Source organism: Panicum virgatum, chromosome 4K, assembly GCF_016808335.1.
Source record: "Panicum virgatum strain AP13 chromosome 4K, P.virgatum_v5, whole genome shotgun sequence".
Taxonomy (NCBI): Eukaryota; Viridiplantae; Streptophyta; class Magnoliopsida; order Poales; family Poaceae; genus Panicum; species Panicum virgatum.
This window is the reverse complement of record NC_053139.1, coordinates 47,379,059-47,400,222: the sequence shown is the minus strand read 5'-3', so window position 1 is coordinate 47,400,222 and position 21,164 is coordinate 47,379,059. Positions and strand designations below refer to the sequence as shown.

Genomic DNA, 21,164 nt, shown 5'->3' with positions numbered 1-21,164 from the left:
GTATCTTCTTGAATATTTTTATTTTATTCTTTAATTTCTTATTCCACATTTTTTATCTAATCTTTATGTACCTATCTTTTTTATATTTTTTATATTCTTATGCTACTCCTTATTGTTCAAACTATCTGTTAATCTTTTATTCTATGTTCATAATATAAGTGTTCCAGGCATATACTTTATTTGTTCGCGTTATAGATTAAATTGTTGGGGCATGTTATTTTATTTGTTCGTGGTATTTATTTTCTACTATTTAGTATATACAATCAAATATTCGTGATGTTTAATGTTTTGTTTGTTGTACATTATTATTTGTTTGTTATGTTTAATTTTTTGTTCATGAAAATATTTTTTTGTTCGTGTTGTTAAAGTATTTGTTCCCATTAGTTGAAACTAATTATTTAATATTAAAAAATATGTTTTAAAAAATATTGTGTGAACATAGACAAGTGTGGTCTTGTTTTGAAGATCTTGTCATAAAAAAAACAATGGTGCAATCCAAATTTAATTTAGATGCTCAGTTTAATAGTTATAACTTTTTAGTTTTAAATTTGCATGCATGCGGTGACGTCATGGTGGTCGTCCTCTTCTATATGTGCTATAGCATGAGCGCTATATTTTTAGGTGCTAATATTAATTTAACTTATTCGGCTCAACAATTAATTTAGGCCCAGGCGGAAGGGCGCACCGCTTCAGGTGATGGTGCGAAAATCTGTCACCCGAAGTGACACATAACCGCACCCCTTCTTCGATGTGCTGTTGCCCTATCTATGCGCGCGCTATACTTTTTTCTTCTTCTTCGAAACACACGCTTAACGTTGATTATATATTATTCTAAAAAAAACTATATTAGATGCATACATAAAATTTATCGTCCTTAGATTATATGCTTAACTCTATAGTGGAAACCCGTGCAAACCACAATTTCGTGAAAACCCGTGCAAACCACAGTAAAAAAATCATCTAAATTCACAAAAAAATCACACATGTAGATGATATGATGATACACAATCTTGTAAAATATCTTGTCCAAACTTGACTTCGTCTGTGAGATATAAAAAGAACAAATTTCAAGCCAGGAAGCTGTCCAGATGATTTGTTAGAAATTTGTTATTTTTATATATCACAAACGAAGTCGAGTTTGGACAAGATATTTTACAAGATTGTGTATCATCATATCATCTACATATGTGATTTTTTTTGTAAATTTAGACAACTTTTTTGCTGTGATTTGCACGAGTTTTCACGAAGTTGTAGTTTGCACTAGATATATTCCCATATATAATAGACTCACGTTTCCCTCAAAAAAATATATATTGTCGGTACCCCAGGACTGGGGTACCCTCTCTTGCTGTGTCTAGGCAAGAGCCTTGTAGTTATCCTTAACTACGTCCAGCAGCCGGACCCCTGCAGTCCGGAGCCCCGCTCACTCGACAACGGTCCCGGACCTATCCCCTGGTTGGGAAAGGTCCGGGAGCACCACGTGTTCCGGGCGAAGCTGGCGCTCAGCCCGAACGGCCGGAAGCTCCGGACCTCCCGAAGGGGTCCGGATCCCCAGGGAATCCCGGACCCCCCATGGGGTCCGGAACCCCCTGTATAGTAACCGGACCCCTCTCCAAGGGAAGGAATCGACACCCCGCCTCGGGGTGGTCCGGGGCCGCCACGTGTCAGCAGGCCCAGACGCGTATATAAGGCCGCTTGGTCTCCATAATAAGGCTCACCTACCACTGCATTCATTGCGACAGGAGGACGCCCGCATTGATGTAGCGGAAGCCGAGGCGATTCCTTGACTAGGGGGCACTATTGATCGCGTATTACCAAGATAGTGGAGCTGCTGGCGCCGCCCACGCCGCGCCTGCCAGTCTGCCATAACAGATGGATACGACGGCTCGACTTCACCCATTATGACACCTACATAATAGCCTCCACAGGTCACGCCGCAAGCTACGTTCCCCCCCAACGGGCACCTTGCTGACGCGACAATAGAAGACCTCCCTTCGTCAGAAGGTGTGCAGGGCATGGAAGCATATCGGAGGAAAGATTCGCAACCACTGTAGCTGTTTAAATTACTCTGCACAGTCGCGTTGGGCCCACCTGTCGGGGCATCAACGCCCTATGTATCCGCACCCCTTGGTCTATAAAAGGGGAGCGTCCGCTAGAAGAAAACTCAGGCCGGATGAAAGCCAAGACCTGGCGGAGGATAGGTTTATACACAACCAAGATCAATACCTCTCCCAGTGGATGTAGGGTATTACGCTCCGGCGGCCCGAACCACTTTAGATCGTGTGTTCTTGTGTACTTGTCTCAGAGCTAGATTAGCCCAATCGCCTAGTACTTCCCCGAGTACTCCCTCTCTGGGAATAGACGGGTGCGTTCCGCCACCCGGCTGTGGGTACCCTAAAAATCCCACAACATATATAATAGACTCATGTGGCTTATGAAAACAGTGGGTTACAAGAGCCTCAGTAGTCTTGTCATGTGACCTGCAGCCAGTAAGTTACAGAGGTTGAACTGAATCCTTAAAGCTCGATCTCATGGACTCCGCCTACTGTGATCTCGCGTGTTTTTTTTTTTTGACATGATCTCGCGTGTTTTTAAATTAGAATGATCAGCTGCTAGAGTTGGAACATCCATCCTGACGATGCCTGTCTATATATACATGATTAAAGCAAGCTTCTTATAGAGTTATATAGTACAACCAATATATTTTGTACCCTTCCTATCAATTAAAGCTTCTATATATTTACTATATAAGTAGGAGTTACAACAAAATTTCACATAGAAGAAATGAATTACATCATGTTTCTCCCAGTTCTGTGGTGGACGAACTAACTGCCTAGATTCAAAGTGACAGATCTTATCTGACAGATATCATTGTACCAATGCTCTTGTCTTTTGACATCCTTTTTTGTGAGTAACTCAATTTACCTATTTACACACATGTCTGTGCAGAACTCATCATAATGCTTCCTTTCACTTACCCTTTTTATGAGCACTTGCATGAAAGCTGAATTAAAGAGTTTGCTTTCCTCTGTGCTCTACTTGTGCCGGTTTTTGCAATATCAGATAGATGCTCATGCAAACCGAATCCAAGGGCGTGCACCATAAGGGAGTTGTTATTCAGACCTAGCTCGAGTAGAACAGAAAGCGCACACTCCTTGTTCTTAGGAGTCCCTTCCTTTATGATCTGAACAAGTATCTCAACAAAAGATGTTGTCCCCACTTCATTACGACAATTAGGATGTGATGCTAGGAGGAGGAAAATGGATAGTGCTTCATCAACCATGTCGAGTTTCTTGTCGCCAAGTATTTTCAGCAAAGCAGCCACTATTCCTGCTTCCATAGCTCTGAATTTATTGGGATGGTTCAGTATCAGATTAAAGATTGCTGTAGCAGCATCTTTCTTGCCTCTTATTGTCCCATCCCTTAATAGGCCTACTAAAGGAGCTATACCGCCCAAAATACCTATAGCCGCCTTGTTCTCATCTATCATAGACAAACTGAACAATGCTGCTGCTGAGTTCTCCTGACCTTCAACACTACCATTTTTAAGGACTTCAATTATCAAAGGTATTGCTCCTCCTTTAGCTATCAGAACTTTGTTGGTCTCATCGATTGACAAGTTCAACAATGCAGTCACAGTGTTCTCCTGGATCTTCTTATCGGGATATGACACCAAACTGATAATAGCTGGGAGCCCACCATTTTCAAGGATTAGTGCTCTATTCTCTGGGTTTTCTTTGGATAGTGTCCGAATCTTCTTGGCAGCCTTCCGTTGAACATCAAGATTAACCGATGACAGATCTTTCACCAGGGATGGGATGTCTTCTTTGCGCTCTTCTTGTTCAGCTGCAGGCTCAGATTCGCCCATTTGAATCTCAAGTTTATTCTTTTCACACCACTGCAGAATCAGGTTTTTCAGCGCAAAGTTTGGTGCCAGCGATAGATGAGCTAATGGTTGCTGAGTCTTTGGGCAGGTCCGCTGGCCAGCATCTAACCACTTCTGGATACTTCTTCTCTCGTAAGTCTGCAAGTCAGTTGAAATATATGGACTATGAGACAAATGTGAACTTGCTTTGCGATCAGAGAACATGAATGTCGTAGCACAAAGCATACCCGCCCACTCGCGATGATGACAGGGTCAGTCATGATCTCCAGTGATATTGGACAAAGGAAATCATTTGGGATCATCAAAGATGGGCACTTCTCCAGATATTTTGGTATGGAAACGTCCCCAAGGATGTTCTTTTCGTCGATGCCTGCAATCTCCTTGAACTTGTTGAGGAGTTCTATTATGTGCTTGGTGCTCTCCTGTTGCTGTCCATTCCTCTCGTTGATGAGCTTTTTAATGGCCATCGTCTCTGCTCTCAAATCCGCCAGGCTTTGCAGCTCGAGTTTCTTGGCTAGCCTTTCCAATATAGCTCTATCTGCCTTTCCATCCTCCTTGTTCTGAATAATCATCATAAAATCCATGGAGAGCTCCATGTCCTGAGTATCTGATCTCTTCTTGCATCTCTTTAATTGTGCATTTATGAGTTCTATCTGAAATCACCAAAGCGATTCCAGCTTTTGTCAAAATAGTATGATGGATCATTACATGGTTTATTAACCAAAATGTTGAAAAAAAAACTCTCTTCTTAAAAAAAATTGAAGAGCTTTTTGTCACCTGCTCCTTGACTTCATCAGAGATGCCGATCTCAGAGTAGGGCATCCCATCCAATGCAAGGTTCATGTTCTCGTACACGGCCTGAAACCGAGCGAGCACAGCCTCGCTCTCCAAAGCCTGAAATTTTGGGACAAGGTCGTCTATAAAAGATTCCAAACTTTTCTTTTTTTGAAAAACAAAATTCCAATCTTTTCAAAGGGACATCACTCAATATATTCAGATTTCAGACACCAAGAAGAATGGAATGTCGTTGCAGTCTTATTATTACCAGGAAGATCTTGCTGCCGTCGTGGCAGCAGCGGAGGAGGCGGCGAGCGGCTTGGAATGCGCGACCGAGGAGGGCGAGGCGGCGGTAGGCGTCGTCGGTGAGGGACGGCGCGGCCTCGCGGATCTCCTGGATGAGCGGGAGGACGAGCTGGAGCCAACGGAGGAGGCCGAAGCACTCCTTGCGCTGCGAGCGACGGAACTCCTGGAATGACCGAGCGGAGGCGACGGTGGTGAGGAGCTGCTCCACCAGGGCCTCGTCCGACAGCTGCCTCCCGGACGGCTCCGAGGGCTCCGGCTCCGCGTCGCTGCCGGTGCCGGGGGCCGGCCGCGGAAAGAGGGACCATGGCAGCATTGGTCGGTCAATGCCCTCAGATCGGGGAATGGCAGGTGAAGGGGAGGAGTTGGTGGAGCAGAGAGCAAGGAGGAAGAAGGCGGACGGACCTGAATTCCAGGGGAGGGGAGGGGAGGGGCTGCCATTCCCAATCTTTCCCCCCCAAAAATAGCAGAGGGCCGCTCAACGGATGGTGCTCCAAATATAATGTTCCAATTTCCTCCTTGTCGTTTCATCGCGTTCGTATCCAAAAGTTGACTTGCATTGTGACAGCAGATCGAAGAAATTTGGCCCTGTTCGGCTTGGCTATAAGCCAGCCGCTGATGCCAGCTGCGGCTGATCTTCTCTCTCACAAGCACGGTTACGCACTGTAGAAACAGCTAGTCCCAGCCGGTTTATATTCCAACTGAACAGATGGAAAAACGTTCAACTTTGTTCGTGCATGTTTGTACATCTGCAAATTTGAATATAGCAAAATTGAATCTGTATTATTAAAAGAACTAAAATTTAGATATATACCATCAAAAAATCCCACTATAAACATATACTATCAAAAGATTAAACGTTATAGCTATTTAGCATTCGGTTTGCTTCCATTATCTTCTATTGTTACTGTGTTTGCTTCTGATTGCCACCGCTCCAAGCGCTGCAGGGAGGCGCAGCCAGCCGGGGGGTGCGGGAGGCGTGGCAGCGCTGGGCTTGGCGCATCCGGTGGCAGCACAGGAAGACCCGCGAGGCTGGGTAGGTGCGCGCACGGTGCAGCAGCAGAGGGGTGCCAACGCAGGGACATAGGAGCCACGACAACAGTGGACGGCGGCGGCTCTCCAGGCGGCAGCGCTGCACATAAAAGGAGAGCTGGCGGCAGCGGCAAAGCAGCGTCACCAGCCGATGGGAGGGCACGGGGCTCACGGCAGCAGGGGGCGCAAGGGATCAGGCACTCGCCCTTTATAGACGGCACTCGGAAGAGGGGGGACGCGGGGGGTGTGCGGCGCTGGTGTTGCGGAGGTGTCCGATCAAAGGCAGGGCAGAGCACGCGGCGCAGCAGAGCAGGCATGCAGGGAAACAGGGAGGAATGGTTGTGCAGGAGGAACGGACAGGAACACCTGGGCGCGGTGAGCAAATAGAAGCAAACAGAGTAATGATCGAAGATGGAAGGTAACGGAAGCAAACAGAATGCTAGATAGCTATAACGTTCAATCTTTCGATAGTATATATCCATAGTAAGATTTTTTGATGGTATATATCTAATTTTGGTTCTTTTAATAATATGATCCCATTCTGCCCTTGAATATAGGGTCAGTTCGATCCATGCCACTCTAATTTCTTGAAATTGGATCTCATGTTGAAAATCATGCCATTGAGTGGCATGATTTTCAACGTGACACCCAATTTCACGGAGTTGTGGTGGCATAAATCGAATTTTCCCTTGAATATATGTGCAAGGGTAGGTAGTGCCAATGCGCGGCAGTGAGGCGGCAAGCAAGATGACAACAAAATGATGATGGCAACGCAACTACGCTTCGCCAGAACCCCGCAATACAGTATGCCTTTCTTTTCAAATATTTGGTTGTCGGTACCTCTGGACTAGGGTACCCCTTGCTGTGTCAAGACTCGTAGTTATCCGTAACTACGCCCAAAGGAGCTGAGCAACCGGACCCCTGGGGTCCGACTCCATCTCACCGGACCAACGGTCTCGGACCCGCATTCCGCTCGGGGTCGGGTCCGGTGTCACCACGTGTCCCGGAGGAGGAAGCACTCAGACAATACAGCCGGGGGCCCCGGACCTCCCACGGGGTCCCGGACCCCATATACTATCCGGACCCCGCGGCAGGGAGGGAACAGACACCCCGCCTGGGGGGTCCGGAGCCGCCACGTGTCCGCAGACGCAGATACGCGCGCGCGGCTGCCAAGCTTCCTCGGGAAGACTTGGCCACCTACCGCATTCAATACGGGAGGCGTTAAGAGCGCTCTGCCACAGCAGAGCCCGAGGAGACTTTCGCCAGGCTGTACTGTTGACCGCGCGTTACCAAGGTACATTGTACAGCCGCTGGCGCCACGCACGTCAGTCTGCTACACCAGTTAAACATGACAACTCGGCGACGGAGTATCATAACGCCTACACGGTAGATCCAACAGTCTACGCCGCAACCAACACTGCCTCAACGGGCGCCTCGCTGATGAGACAGGAGAAGACCCCCCTCGGCCAGAGAGTCTACAGGACGATGAAGTGTATCCGGCAAGAGATTCCCCATCACTGTAGCACCGCTACTGTCTAGTAAAATATACATCTTTGTTGGGCCCACCTGTCGGGGTCCGACGCCTGTGTACGCGTCCTCCTTGCTCTATAAAAGGGAGACGCCCCTTAGAGAATGGGAAAAAAAGAGAGTCTTGGGGGCAGAGGATAGACTCATTCGTTCCTAATGCAATACACCACACAGTGGATGTAGGGTATTATGCTCCGGCGGCCCGAACCACTCTAAATCCGTGTGTTCTTGCGTTCTTGCCCCGAAGCTAGATCTGCCTAATAGCTTAGCACTTTCCCGAGTACTCCCCCTCGGGGGAATAGGCGGGTGCGTTCCGCCACCCGGCTGTGGGTACCCCCAAAAGCCCACGACATTTGGCGCCGTCCGTGGGGAGAGATGCAGGCGTTGGCTGGATCTCCAGGCTTCTGAGGTTGAGCTCATCCTCTGCAACAGCGACGAGAAGATGAAAAGAGGCATGGCGTCACCCACGCCGCATGCCACGGCACCGAGACGACGATGCCCTCGGTGCGGCGGCGCGCGGCAGCGGCGCCTGCTATGCGTCGCCACTGCGACACCTTAAGGCCGGCGCGGCAGCGCGCAGCGGAGATACCCGCTGTGCGTCACCCTACAACACCTCTGCGTCGGCTCAAGATTTTCTCTCAAGCAACCGCCAGGGTTCCCCGGCGGCGGCATGATGTCGGCTCAAGGCTTTCTCTCAACACGAAGCCTGGAGCCAACCACTGTCGCCCGGGGGAAGTTGACCGTCGACTCCTCCCTCCCCAGGACCGAGTCTCTCTCGGTGCTGCTGCAGACAGGACTCCGCCACCAGGCGCGGGGCCCCAACGCCAGCACCAAGGTCGAGCCGGCGAACGACCGCCCTTCTACACGCTCCGTGCTCATTCAAACGTGATGAGCGGTCATCGGGCCGGCATCCGACGGCAGACGGCGACAGTTGGCAACGGCAGGGCCACTCCCATTCAAGCCAAAGAATTTGTTCCCATGTTATCTGAGCATGGGACAACTCTTGTGCTGGGAGGAGCCCCGCAAGCTCCCGAGGTGATGCTGGATGATACTGTACAAGCATGTCCAGGACACCATCACCCCAACGACTCAGAAGAGCCCCCAAGATGGCAGCTCCACTACGGCCAGCAACGTGCACGCCTTGCGGGGCGATGGCTGTAGGTTATCACTAGATAGGATTGAGTATGTTTCTCCTTTGTAATGATTTGGTGCCTACGTGTGGTCCAGAGCGGTAAAGATCCGCCCTTGTAAACCCGATCTCTGGCTTCATCGCACAAACAGGCGACACCAGCAAGTGGTCCAGAGCGGTAGAGGTCCGCCCTCATAATCCCAACCTCTGATGTACACCACGAGTCAAACAATAAAGGAGATTTGCTTTCCCAGTCCTATCTTTACTTTAACTTAATAGCACTTGTTCGTTCAACCTGCATGTTTCTTTCTCCCGCACTGAGTTTTTTCTTTAGTTGCTAACAATCCAAATTGAGTTGCTAGCTTGTGGTCAGGTTGGGACACCCCTTCTAGCTGGAAGGCAGTTCGGACCCCTAGGAACCTGCTCAGGAGAAGTGGTGCCCGAATCCTGGGGTAGAGAAGTTCTGCGTAGCTTAGCCTGGTAATGTACCCTAAGCCTACGTACTTCACTGCCCTGTTACGAGTCCCCTAGTATCCGAGTCTGCTGTCCCTAGAGGTCCCGGGCTCCTTTCTAGTATAAGGCCTGGTTTTCTACACCTTGCTGCAAGGCCCGTTGACGTAATTCATGGGATCGTCAGCAACAATCCAAGTCCACTCCGGTGGCCCGCTCCGGCGGAGACCGCTCGCCACGGTCGCTCCAAGTCCACTCCGGTGGCCCGCTCCAGCGGATACCGCTCGCCACGGTCGATCCAAGTCCACTCCGGTGGCCCGCTCCGACGGAGACCGCTCGCCACGGTCGATCCAAGTCCACTCCGGTGGCCCGCTCCGGCGGAGACCGCTCGCCACGGTCGCTCCAAGTCCACTCCGGTGGCCCGCTCCGGCGGAGACCGCTCGCCACGGTCGCTCCAAGTCCACTCCGGTGGCCCGCTCCGGCGGAGACCGCTCGCCATGGTCGCTCTAAGTCCACTCCGGTGGCCCGCTCCGGCGGAGACCGCTCGCCATGGTCGCCTGGAGCCGGGTCCGGGGAAGTAGTGCTGGCTCCCTGGGCGGTTCAAGGTCCTAGCAGCTGCTTAGCTCGGTTCTGTACCCTAACCTGCACCTTCGCGCGCCCTGCGGAGAGCGCTCTAGTACCTGAACCTGGCAACAAGTGCTACGACCTTGAAGGGGTCCGGAGCAATCGCTCTCAACATGAGCACGCCAACGCAATCAGCATTGCGTCACAATAATGGCCCCACCTGCGGGTTCGTACCTCTCTCGAGGTGGGCCCGGGGGCCACTGTCGGTACCTCTAGACTAGGGTACACCCTCTTGCTGTGTCAAGACTCGTAGTTATCCGTAACTACGCCCAAAGGAGCTGAGCAACCGGACCCCTGGGGTCCGACTCCATCTCACCGGACCCACGGTCTCGGACCCGCATTTCGCTCGGGGTCGGGTCCGGTGTCACCACGTGTCCCGGAGGAGGAAGCACTCAGACAAAACAGCCGGGGGCCCCGGACCTCCCACGGGGTCCCGGACTCCCATATACTATCCGGACCCTGCGGCAGGGAGGGAACAAACACCCCGCCTGTGGGGTCCGGAGCCGTCACGTGTCCGCAGACGCAGATACGCGCGAGCGCGGCTGCCAAGCTTCCTCGGGAAGACTTGGCCACCTACCGCATTCAATACGGGAGGCGTTAAGAGCGCTCTGCCACAGCAGAGCCCGAGGAGACTTTCGCCAAGTTGTACTGTTGACCGCGCGTTACCAAGGTACACTGTACAGCCGCTGGCGCCACGCACGTCAGTCTGCTACACCAGTTAGACACGACAACTCGGCGACGGAGTATCATAACGCCTACACGGTAGACCCAACAGTCTACGCCGCAACCAACACTGCCTCAACGGGCGCCTCGCCGATGAGACAGGAGAAGACCCCCCTCGGCCAGAGAGTCTACAAGACGATGAAGTGTATCCGGCAAGAGATTCTCCATCACTGTAGCACCGCTACTGTCTAGTAAAATATACATCCTTGTTGGGCCCACCTGTCGGGGTCCGACGCCTGTGTACGCGTCCTCCTTGCTGTATAAAAGGGAGACGCCCGTTAGAGAATGGGGAAAAAAAGAGAGTCTTGGGGGGCAGAGGATAGACTCATTCGTTCCTAGTGCAATACACCACACAGTGGATGTAGGGTATTACGCTCCGACGGCCCGAACCACTCTAAATCCGTGTGTTCTTGCGTTCTTGCCCCGAAGCTAGATCGGCCTAATAGCTTAGCACTTCCCCGAGTACTCCCCCTCGGGGAATAGGCGGGTGCGTTCCGCCACCCGGCTGTGGGTACCCCAAAAACCCACGACATTGGTGTTTTTTAGATAAAGGAAGGAACAGTTGAATATACCAGCTTCTACATCCCAGTGCAATATATTCAGCTTTTTTCTTTTCTTTTTTTTTTATAAAAGTGACCACTTGTGACCAACAAAACGGAATATTTGGTGTTTTAAGTGCAGAGAGGATCATGTTTTGAACTAGAGATACAAACATATAAACAAGTGCAGGAGCATCGAACGATTCCATCATCATCCAACAAAGGCAAATCCACCTACGCACTGCTCTTTTTTCAAAACGCAAAGCTTATTTTATTTTGAGAAAGTGAAGTTTGTATATTTTGGTCGACATTTGTCAAATTATCAAGTAGACTTGAATTTCAAGATGGCTTCACATAATCTTTATATTTACAGCTATAAATGGTATATTTTCTGTGAATTTAATGATTGAAATCTTAATCTGAAGACCAAGTCAACAAAAAAATGTAAAGTGATCTTGTATCCAGAGAGTACTTTTTTGCATAACGCTCAAATAAAAAGTTATAGAAGTATATAACCCATTAGGGCTCATACTAACAAAGATTCATTTGTCTCCAACAAAAATGGATGAGAAATTACATCCCTCTCAAAACAAATGTTGAGTTGGCCGAATTGCTACTTTTGGATAAAACCTTCAAATTTCCAGAATTTTCATGGGGGTTATTGAAAAGAAAACTTAGAGAAACCTAAAGGTCGTGATTATGGCCCATTTCGTAGGTTCATGTTCAAGATTTTTCTTTTGCCAAGTTGGTAGTTCTTAAAGAGGTTCGATGGAGTTTTTAGAAAAATGAATGTTAGACGGAAACTTTTGAGCATCAAATAACTCGGTGAATTAGCGTCAAGAGAAATGAACATTAACTTAGGAATAGAAATAATCATTACAACTTAGATGCCTCTTTCAAACATCACAATTGCAATTACCCGAATAATGCACATCTAATTTCCCAATACTTTTCCGAGCGTGTGAGATCAACCCATCGGATCAGCGAATGAAAAATGGCGGTACTAAAACTACAGATTTCCCCGAGCTGACTAAACATACTAGATGGATGGATATTTAAAGCTGACACCTCATACTGATCTATCCCTGATCAGGTCTTGAAGTCCTTGCTGTCTCATCAAGACTTGCAAAGTACCCTAATCAGGTTTTGAAAGCGCAAACACATGCCCGGGTTGGATTGGGTTGGGTGACCATAGCCGTTGAGACCGCCCCACAGCTCGGACACCGTCCAGATCCCATCCGGCGGCCGAGATCGCACGACCGTTGCGTTTAAATGGGTCGGACCGCCTCTTCCCTTTTTGGGGTCGTCCACATCCTGTCCCGTCTCTCTCCTCCGCTCCTCCTCCCCATCTCATCGCCAACAGGCAGCAGCGGAGCAGCCACTACCCACCACCACAACCTGTCCGCAACGACGAACGGTAAGGTCTGCGAGGTGGCTTCTCTTTCTCTTCCGGCTGGCCATGGGAAAGATTGGTTCTTGGATGTATACGTTCTTCGACGGGGCGGGGTTGGGATTGAGCTCGGCCCGAGGGTTCGAATCGTTTCTTAGGCGGCTTGTCTTGCGTTGGATTTGGGTTCCTGAGTTGCGTTCTCCCTTGGAACTCCGGTTAGATGGAGTAATTCAGGGAGAAGATTAGCTGAAAGCGATTGCATCAGGACTCGTAGTCGTAGCTAGGATTCTTCTCAATCTGTGTTGCCTATTGGGAGTGGATCTATACTCTCGATGGGCTCCTCACCCCGGCGTTTCCCGTGGATCTTCTCCGCTCTTTGAATTTCGTCAAGAAACGTCGAGAAATGGGCCTGCTGCTTTCGGAAAGCAAGCTCTTGCCCCGAATTTCTCAAAGTTTTCTTTGGCTCTTTCTCTGAGCTGGGATTACTTGCTTCTCTCCAGCTACTAAACCATATCGGTAGCTTACCATCAGGCATCAGGATCTTTTTTTTACTCTCTGATATAGAATTCTCGATGTCTTATCATATTTCTTGACCTGGCTACCTGCCAAATTCGCGGCGTTGTTTCTGACCTGCGATGCGATGGAGTGTAACGAGATATTCAAACCCAAAGGACTCGCCTTTTGCAGATCCGTGTGACTCACGGGCTCTTGGATGTTTTGGGTCATGACAACAGCCGGTCCTTGTTGCTTCGATTCTGATGCCCAGTTCGGTTTGACTTTCTCGCTACAGTAGTTCCCGGCGATGGAGAATCTGAGATCTGAAAACTACCACCAAGGTGCGGCCATGGAGGGTGTCAAGTTTGCGCCAGATATGGCCAACACCAACCGGAAGGCCCTGAGCGACATCAAGAACATCATAGTAGGCCCTCACCAGCACCTGGCTGTTAGCAAGAGGGGTCTCTCAGAGTAAGCCTCCGAGCTGTGCCCAAAATTTCACTCTTAGCTTGCATGAACTGGATCACTAATTGCTCAACTACATTCCTTTCTTCAGGAAACCACTTGCTGCTGTAAATGCCAAGGATCAAGCTGGTTTTGTCGGACACCGTCTGGTCATGAGGTTAGCGAGTTAACGCCTCATTTCTACTATTTCCTATATATCCTGCATCGAATTACCATGGGAGGTTATTGAAGTACGTCTTGCTCTTTTGGCAGGAAATTTGCCGCAACACTGGCGAACCAACCCACAACAGCCCATCTGGTAATAATCATTAAAGTGATTCAAATTGTTGCCATTTTAATAGGATCTGCTCATGCACTGTGTATTTTTTTTTTGTAAACTTTCCCATAACTGCAACTTACAAAATTGATATTTGAATGTGATGCACTATCTTTTGCTGCCAGTTTCATTGTTCTTGGATAGAGATGGCCATGCTTATTATGGTAAACTAGTTGAATATCCCGCGCGTTGCTGCAGGATTTGTGGACAAAAATATTGAAGTTGAGTGTATTGAAAAGATGGAGATATGAAGTTGTAGTCAATTTTAGCAGTGGAGATAATATGGCATGGTTGTATATAAGATATGCTTAAATACTAAAATTAAAGTACATATAAAAAATTCAAGTTGATGAAACTGATAAAAAGATGAATCGTAATTGGTATGGTAAGATTGCTTTAATTTTATTCTAGGAGAAAATGGAAAAAGTTTGCATCATTTTGTGAAGTGATTCGACTTTGTATCGACTCTTTGGCTAAGCGAAATTTATGCAAATATTTTTTTAAAAATAAAATGTGAGGAATGCAGTTGTGTGTGAAATGTTGATAATAAGAAATATAGTTGTACAAATATAGTTGTATCAAACAGTAAAATATTAAGGAGGAACCAAACATAGTATCAATATCAAAACAGAATGAATGAATTTGTAACATTGAAGAGAAGAGACCTGGAACAATCCTTCACGGTGCTCTTCCTGCATGCCACAGTGATGCGAGTGTCATATGAAAGTAGGGTTTGTACTTCTTTTCCAGGGCTTGAATCATCTCTTCGATAGAACCATATTTGTAAGGATCTAGAATTCTTGGGTTATCCTGCAGCTCAATAGTTCCAGGAAAAAATTGATAAAAAAAAGACTCAAACTTGATCATCATGAACACAAATCAATTGGACATGTATCAGGTACGATGGATCGCGTACGCAGGCAACGATAAATCTATTCAGGCGGGGTGATCACTTCCGAGTGGAAGGGATCGAGATGGCAGATGAATGTGTAACATTGAGGAGAAGAGACCTGGAACAATCTTTCACGATGCTCTTCCTGCATGCCACAGTGATGCGAGTGTCATATGAAAGTAGGGCTTGTACTTCTTTTCCAGGGCTTGAATCATCTCTTCGATAGAACCATATTTGTAAGGATCTAGAATTCTTGGGTTATCCTACAGCTCAATAGTTCCAGGAAAAAATTGATCAGAAAAAAAAGACTCAAACTTGATCATCATGAACACGAATCAATTGGACATGTATCAGGTACGATGGATCGCGTACGCAGGCAACGATAAATCTATTCAGGCGGGGTGATCACTTCCGAGGGGAAGGGATCGAGATGGCAGATGAATGTGTAACATTGAAGGGAAGAGACCTGGAACAATCCTTCACGGTGCTCTTCCTGCATGCCATAGTGATGCGAGTGTCATATGAAAGTAGGGCTTGTACTTCTTTTCCAGGGCTTGAATCATCTCTTCGATAGAACCATATTTGTAAGGATCTAGAATTCTTGGGTTATCCTGCAGCTCAATAGTTCCAGGAAAAAATTGATCAGAAAAAAGACTCAAACTTGATCATCATGAACACGAATCAATTGGACATGTATCAGGTACGATGGATCGCGTACGCAGGCAACGATAAATCTATTCAGGCGGGGTGATCACTTCCGAGGGGAAGGGATCGAGATGGAAGATGGGGAACGAACCTTGTGGACGAAGGCGCCAAAGCCCGAGATCGAGATCCGACGCGGGAGGTCCTTCAACTTGACGAACAGAGAGCGCAGCGCCATGGCAGCGACGGGCCCGCGGAATCTGGAGGACAGCGTAGCCGCGTAGGGAATCGAAGGAGGCGTATGCGGTATGCGAGCTCGTGGCTTGGGTTGCATGAACAAACTCTTGGGCTCCTGGTAGATGAATGGTCTTGTGTGAGATGGTGGATTAACGTACAGCAAAATAGACGTACAGGAGAACAGGGAGGATGAAATCAGACGGTGTAGACTTAATTGATGATGTGGCTTCATGTGGTTGCAGCAAAATCAGAGTTAATGATGTTTAGTGGGTTCCATCTATATAATATATATAGATAGGGCATTTTTCAAACATTTGGTCGGTGTGAAAGGGCATTTAGATTTTGCATAGCATAGATATATTCAAATGTGATGCGCCGTGTTTTATCTATCAATTTGATAATTCTTTGACGTTGCTGCTTTTTGTGGTAAATTTTACATTGGAGTCTTGTAAATTAAATTCAGGTTTTACATATAGAATGTCAAGATTTGAATCTACTTTGTAAAATTTACCCTTTTTGCATCATGGCCTTCATTTGGAATGAGCTGAGAAGGACCATTAGTGAGGCCAAGAAGTCACTCACTGCTGCTCCATACATCATGTATATGATTGAGAGGGTGACAAAGGTCGCATTTCCTAAGACCGTCAAGCATGAACCTTATCATTTGCGCGCCCGCTCTGGAGATGCACCACCTCCTCCTCCATCTCATGCCAGTGCAACAAGAAATCCAAGATTTGATCCTGCTCCATCTTCTTTGGGTGCCTCTTCATCGTCTCGTCACCGTCATCATGACTCATTTGTGAAGAGGGCCCTACGCAGCTTGTTTGGCATGTGCAGGAACATTGCACAGGATGTTCATGAGAATGCTAGATCAATTAATGAGATTCGGGGTCATATGAGACTTCTTTTGGATCCGCACCGCGAGTTACCAGCTTTTGATGATCCCTTTGCCGAGTGGGACGCTGCTGATGAGGCCGCTATTGCTGCTGCTCATGCTCCACTTCCTCGTGCTCGTGGCCAAGCTCGCTCTCCTCGTCGTCGTGCTTCTACTTCCTCTCGTCGTGCTCCTCCAAGTGGCCAAGAGATCTTTGATGAGGATGAGGAGACAGAAGAAGAAGCGCCCCTCAACTACAGCGAGCACCCCGACTCAGAAGAAGATGAGGACACTTCCAAAGATGCCGCCCAAGATGAAGATGATGAGTAGACGGACATCGTGACACTTTTCATTCCCTTTTTGGCACTTGATGACAAAGGGGGAGTGAAAATGTCATTTATGTACTCATTTGGGCATGTATCGACTTGTATCGAACTTATGTCGTTTCCATTCCATTTCGAACTTCCTCGATCGTTTGTAAGGACTATGTGGTGTGAGAACATTTGTAATGTGTGCTACTTTGTGCCTAGATGTGTTGTTTATCTATGTTCTAAGGAATCTGTGCTAGTTTGTGATATATTTTGACTTGGTGTGATGGCTGTTCTCTGGTTTCTGGCATGGGGAGGCCGGATACTCCAGGCTAAATGTCGGATTCTCTAGATTTCATGTCCGGAGTCTCCGGACTCTCACCCGGAGTATCCGGGTCCTGATGCCAAAACATTTTTTTATTGAGTGGATAACATGTCATATGCATCACACATGTTTTTGCACACCTGCTCACCCCACTGTAGATCATATAAGAGCTTCATTGTTTTTCTTGAGATATATGCCAATTTTTGACATGTTAAGTCAAATTTGAAATTCAAATTCATAGCATACTTTTAGGGGGGGCTCTTATATGCCAGACGTTTACTGTTTTATGATTATCAAATGAGCTACATGTGGGTTGTCATCAATCACCAAAAAGGGGGAGATTGAAAGTGATCTAGGCCCTTAAGTGGGTTTTGGTGAATAATGACAAAACACATGTATATTTAATCGTGTGATTGAGCATGTGTGCAGGTGATAAGGTTGTACAGGTGAAATGAATGGCGACGTACGACCCCTCAAAAAGGAAATAAAAAGACATAATTCAAGCATACTCAAAAAATTAGATTTTATATTTGAAATTTGAGTATAGGAACGCCGTACTATCAAGAGGGACTTGATTCAAAGGTGTTGACTTGAAACTAGTGCTCAAGAGAACCTAGACAGACACTTGTGAGCCACAAAACAATTCAAAACAGCAAAAATCGAAGTTTTTCCCTGCTTAACCCGGATACTCTAGGTATAGGGCCGGATACTCCGGATCTCTTTGCCCGGAGTGTCCGGGTGACTATTCACGGGCTGAAAATTAGGGTTGCCCGGAGTCTCCGGGCATATACCCGGAGTCTCCGGGTACCCTTTCGCCCAACGGCTAGTTCTGGGCTGAAGACTATAAATACCCCTTACATACCCCTTCAACCCTCTCTCTTGCCACTTTGATGAGCTGAACTCAAACCTAAGCCAAGAAAGAGCTCTCTCACTCCTCTTTCTCCATTCTTGAGTGATTCCCTTGAGGGATTTGAGTGAGAAGCAAGCAAGAGTAAGGATTTGTGCTAGTGAGCTCCATTTCCACCTCTTGAGCACTTGGTTTTGGTCAATCCCGCGGATTCAAGTTTGTTACTCTTGGAGCCTTGTGCTCCTAAACGGCTAAGCGTGCTTGTGACTGCTCAATCAAGATTGTGAGCTGCACAAGAAGTTTGTAAGCTCCATTCCTCACCGAGAAATCCATAGTAAGTGATTTTGGGCTTGAGAGGTGATCTCGCCCTTGGGAGAGGAGCATAGGGGTTCTTGAGCACCATCTCTTGAATTCTTCCTCAACGGAGACGTGTAGCATCTACGGGTGGGAACTTCGGAAAACAAATACTTGTCTCTCTTGTGTTGTTTTACTTGATTTCGTCACCATTTTCTTGTGAGACCTTGTTTCTAGGGCTTGGGCTCGATCTACTCACTCACGAGTTTCTAGTGAGTTTTGTTTGTTGGATATCAACCTTAAGGAACCCCTGATACTCATACTTTAACTCGATCTACTTTTCATACATAGATTCTTGCAGTTTCTTTTGAGTTTGTTCATACCCAGAGTATCCGGGCAAAATCTGCGTCTGACAAGTTTTAAGTGTTTTTAAGCTGCAGATTGCCTATTCACCCCCCTAGGCATCTTAAGGTCCTTTCATCGAGCTCCTGTCATTCTTCATGATCAAGCTTAGCCTTGTAGAATACGAGATGCTCAAGTTCTGACCATTGATGCTAGCAGCTTCTGCCATCTACACAGCTCAATGCACGGTAAATGGGTTCAAATCCTGGAACAAATGCTGTGAGCTGCACACAAAATATTCAGAAGAACAACTAATGTAGTTATTACCTCTCTACTCTTTATATTCCAAAAGGCATACCATTTATTATATGCTTATAGTTAATGGTCCATTTTATGCTGCAGGGATTGCTCTAGGATGATGGTTGAACTGCACCAAAGAGCAGCTCATGGAAAAATTACTGCAGTCCATAGAAAGTACAACACATTTAGGTATGGCTGTGCTGCAAAACCAGAACCTGCCACATTCTTGCTGGATGCAAGAGCCTAAGCTAGAACTAATTGGCTGGTTGGTTATACACACTCTAACTACTTCCATCGAGAGAGTGAAGGAGGGGTTGTATATAGAGGCTGCTTCGACTAAATTACAGAGTGGGATCCACATAAATGCAACAACCTTTGCAGCAACCATTTCGTGGACTGGGTTGGTGTTGGTTCAATATATATATTAACGTCGCTGAAAAATGCTGTTTAGTTTTTTTTTCCAAATATATCCATTGGAATTCAATTCATACACCTGTACCTTTAGTATTATTCTTTGTTCATGTGACACCTCTTCAATCTGAAAATAAACATTGATTGAATTTCCTGTTCAGCATGCCCTTGTGGTTATAAGTGGATCTACTGAAATTGTTCCTTTTGTTATAGGATCTCATCCTGCTGTTATGTGCCGTGCTTATCTTGATCTGTTGTAGCAAACATGTGCTTATCTCCAGAGAAAGCTCCATTTTCTTTGCTCGTCGCTCAGATTTGCAGCAAACGGTGTGGGCAGTTCTCAATGCACTATCATTGTTCATGTTTCATGTTTCTAGTGTTTTTTTTTAATTGGAAAACTCCAAGGGAAACCCCTGAAGCATAAAGGTGCGGCACCCAGGGTTGGAACCCTAGGCGGGAGCACTCCGGCCAGTGGCCTTTGCCACTGCGCCTACAGATCTGTATAGCTGCATCTTTGCTAAAGTTTTTATATATCGACGTTCACTTGCAACACAGTTATCATCCTCTAGAAAGTTGATGATGCATGGAACATTAGCCGTGTCTAATGCTCATTTGTTCCTGATCTTTGATTTGGTAGCATGGTTTCAGCTATATGTGCACAGTACTAGTATTACCCTTGAAGCATGACAAGATTTTTCTCTGTTTTGTCATTTTCCTTTTCTCTGTTTTGTCATTTTCCTTTTCTCTGTTTTGTCATTTTCCTTCTGGTCATGCTACGCGAGTCTTAAGTAATAAGCATGTTTCCCATTTTAAATGGCATTATTTTTATCAGAATTTTGCTTCTGCTGGCATTTGCTATATGTGATCTCCACATTGTACTTTTTTTACTGCATTTCTCTATGCTCTAAACTTTTGATGTATCGAGTAAGGCTTTTTAGGATGAAGTGCAATCTGCAACTTGAAATAGGAGTTTCTGAACCTTATATCCGTAATTAGCAACACTTAGCATTGTGAAACATGCCTAAAGGTCTAAATTTGTAGTGGCATAGAGTCTAAACTGAACTTGTAGCTAGCTCTATCAAGGCAAACAAATAATCTACTTACTACTATATGATTGTCTAATAAGATTTGAAGTTGCAAAACAAACCATGAGAAAGAAAATGATCAACACTTGTGGGGACCTTCCATTGCTTAAAAATTGAAGGTTTGACTTTCTGAGCTGTTCCAGCTGCAGTCTAGTTCCTATTAGATCTGGTTATCACCAAGACGCTACCAGTAGGCATTCATATACTAAGACGCTACCAGTAGGCATTCATATATCTATTGGTTTTGGTTCCTATGCTATCTTGGCTAGGTTAGTTACCTACGTTTTGTCGCTAAAAAATGTTTACCAACATATTATCTAGGAGGAAAAATTGATTTAAAGCAGAATGATTTATACAGATCATAATTTGTTTAAGTAATTTACTCATTTCTTATTGATTTTTTGTGACCTTAAGTGGCATCTGTGTAGCAGCTTATTAATTTTAGCGGCCTGTTAAAATTGTATGTAATTGGAAATTAGCCTTATAAGAACCCTAAGAGACTGGTTCATGATTGGGCTTTGGCAAATTGTGCGGTAGATTGACACAAACTAATATGAGACTCTTGATAGTGAGGCTAACGTTCGTGCTGAAGCTGAGGTGAGAGCATATCCAAACTAATATGACACAAACTAAGGAATTTGGTTGATTAAATTTGCAGTGTGGTAGTATAGCAACCCCTTGGAAAGGAAGCAGTGGTAACGTATTTTCTTCCGAAACAAAATAAGCCTTGTTAACCCGATACAGAAGTTCTGAACTTTCCAGGCCCAACTTGTTCATGAGCTACACTCTGTCAAGGGGACAAGGGGCACAAAGTAATCTGATACGCGATTTGTGTGAAAAGATTTGAGCTCGCAAAATAATCAAGATATTTAAGATTTGACCTGAACTGGTGACAGTCGCCATTACTTGGGGCCTGCTTGTATCCACCAGCTAATTGGTAGTTAGCTAATT

General features: G+C 46.5%; 2 protein-coding genes across 3 annotated transcripts; one reads left to right on the top strand and one right to left on the bottom strand.

Annotated features, from left to right (window-relative positions):
• Positions 1-2,701: 2,701 nt before the first annotated feature.
• On the bottom strand, positions 2,702-5,470 carry LOC120704546 (U-box domain-containing protein 15-like). Its single transcript, XM_039988977.1, has 4 exons — positions 4,932-5,470; positions 4,664-4,780; positions 4,114-4,539; positions 2,702-4,024 (listed from the first exon to the last, which is right to left on the bottom strand). The coding sequence occupies exons 1-4, from the start codon at positions 5,280-5,282 to the stop codon at positions 2,984-2,986; spliced, it is 1,935 nt and encodes a 644-aa protein (XP_039844911.1). The 5' UTR covers positions 5,283-5,470; the 3' UTR covers positions 2,702-2,983.
• Positions 5,471-12,290: 6,820 nt separating this feature from the next.
• Positions 12,291-19,288, top strand: LOC120704545 (cyclin-B2-2-like). Of its 2 annotated transcripts, XM_039988976.1 has the most exons (6): positions 12,291-12,407; positions 13,171-13,346; positions 13,432-13,497; positions 13,593-13,638; positions 18,516-18,733; positions 18,820-19,288. In XM_039988976.1, exons 2-5 carry the CDS (start codon positions 13,183-13,185, stop codon positions 18,534-18,536), a joined length of 297 nt encoding a protein of 98 aa, XP_039844910.1. In that variant the 5' UTR covers positions 12,291-12,407; positions 13,171-13,182; the 3' UTR covers positions 18,537-18,733; positions 18,820-19,288. The 2 variants fall into 2 exon arrangements, 1 of the variants encoding a protein (XP_039844910.1); XR_005687588.1 differs by having other exon boundaries at positions 12,303-12,412; positions 13,593-18,733.
• The last annotated feature ends 1,876 nt before the right edge of the window (positions 19,289-21,164 follow it).

What these genes read in the sequence shown, in the direction of transcription:
- LOC120704545 (XM_039988976.1), top strand. Translation starts at nt 13,183, where the DNA reads ATGGAGAATCTGAGATCTGAAAACTACCACCAAGGTGCGGCCATGGAG. An exon ending in AGCAAGAGGGGTCTCTCAGA is followed by an intron (nt 13,347 to 13,431) that starts GTAAGCCTCCGA and finishes TCCTTTCTTCAG; the next exon opens with GAAACCACTTGCTGCTGTAA. An exon ending in AACCCACAACAGCCCATCTG is followed by an intron (nt 13,639 to 18,515) that starts GTAATAATCATT and finishes TTTAAGCTGCAG; the next exon opens with ATTGCCTATTCACCCCCCTA.
- LOC120704546 (XM_039988977.1), bottom strand. Translation starts at nt 5,282, where the DNA reads ATGCTGCCATGGTCCCTCTTTCCGCGGCCGGCCCCCGGCACCGGCAGC. An exon ending in CTGATGAAGTCAAGGAGCAG is followed by an intron (nt 4,540 to 4,663) that starts GTGACAAAAAGC and finishes TGGTGATTTCAG; the next exon opens with ATAGAACTCATAAATGCACA. An exon ending in TCATCATCGCGAGTGGGCGG is followed by an intron (nt 4,025 to 4,113) that starts GTATGCTTTGTG and finishes ACTGACTTGCAG; the next exon opens with ACTTACGAGAGAAGAAGTAT.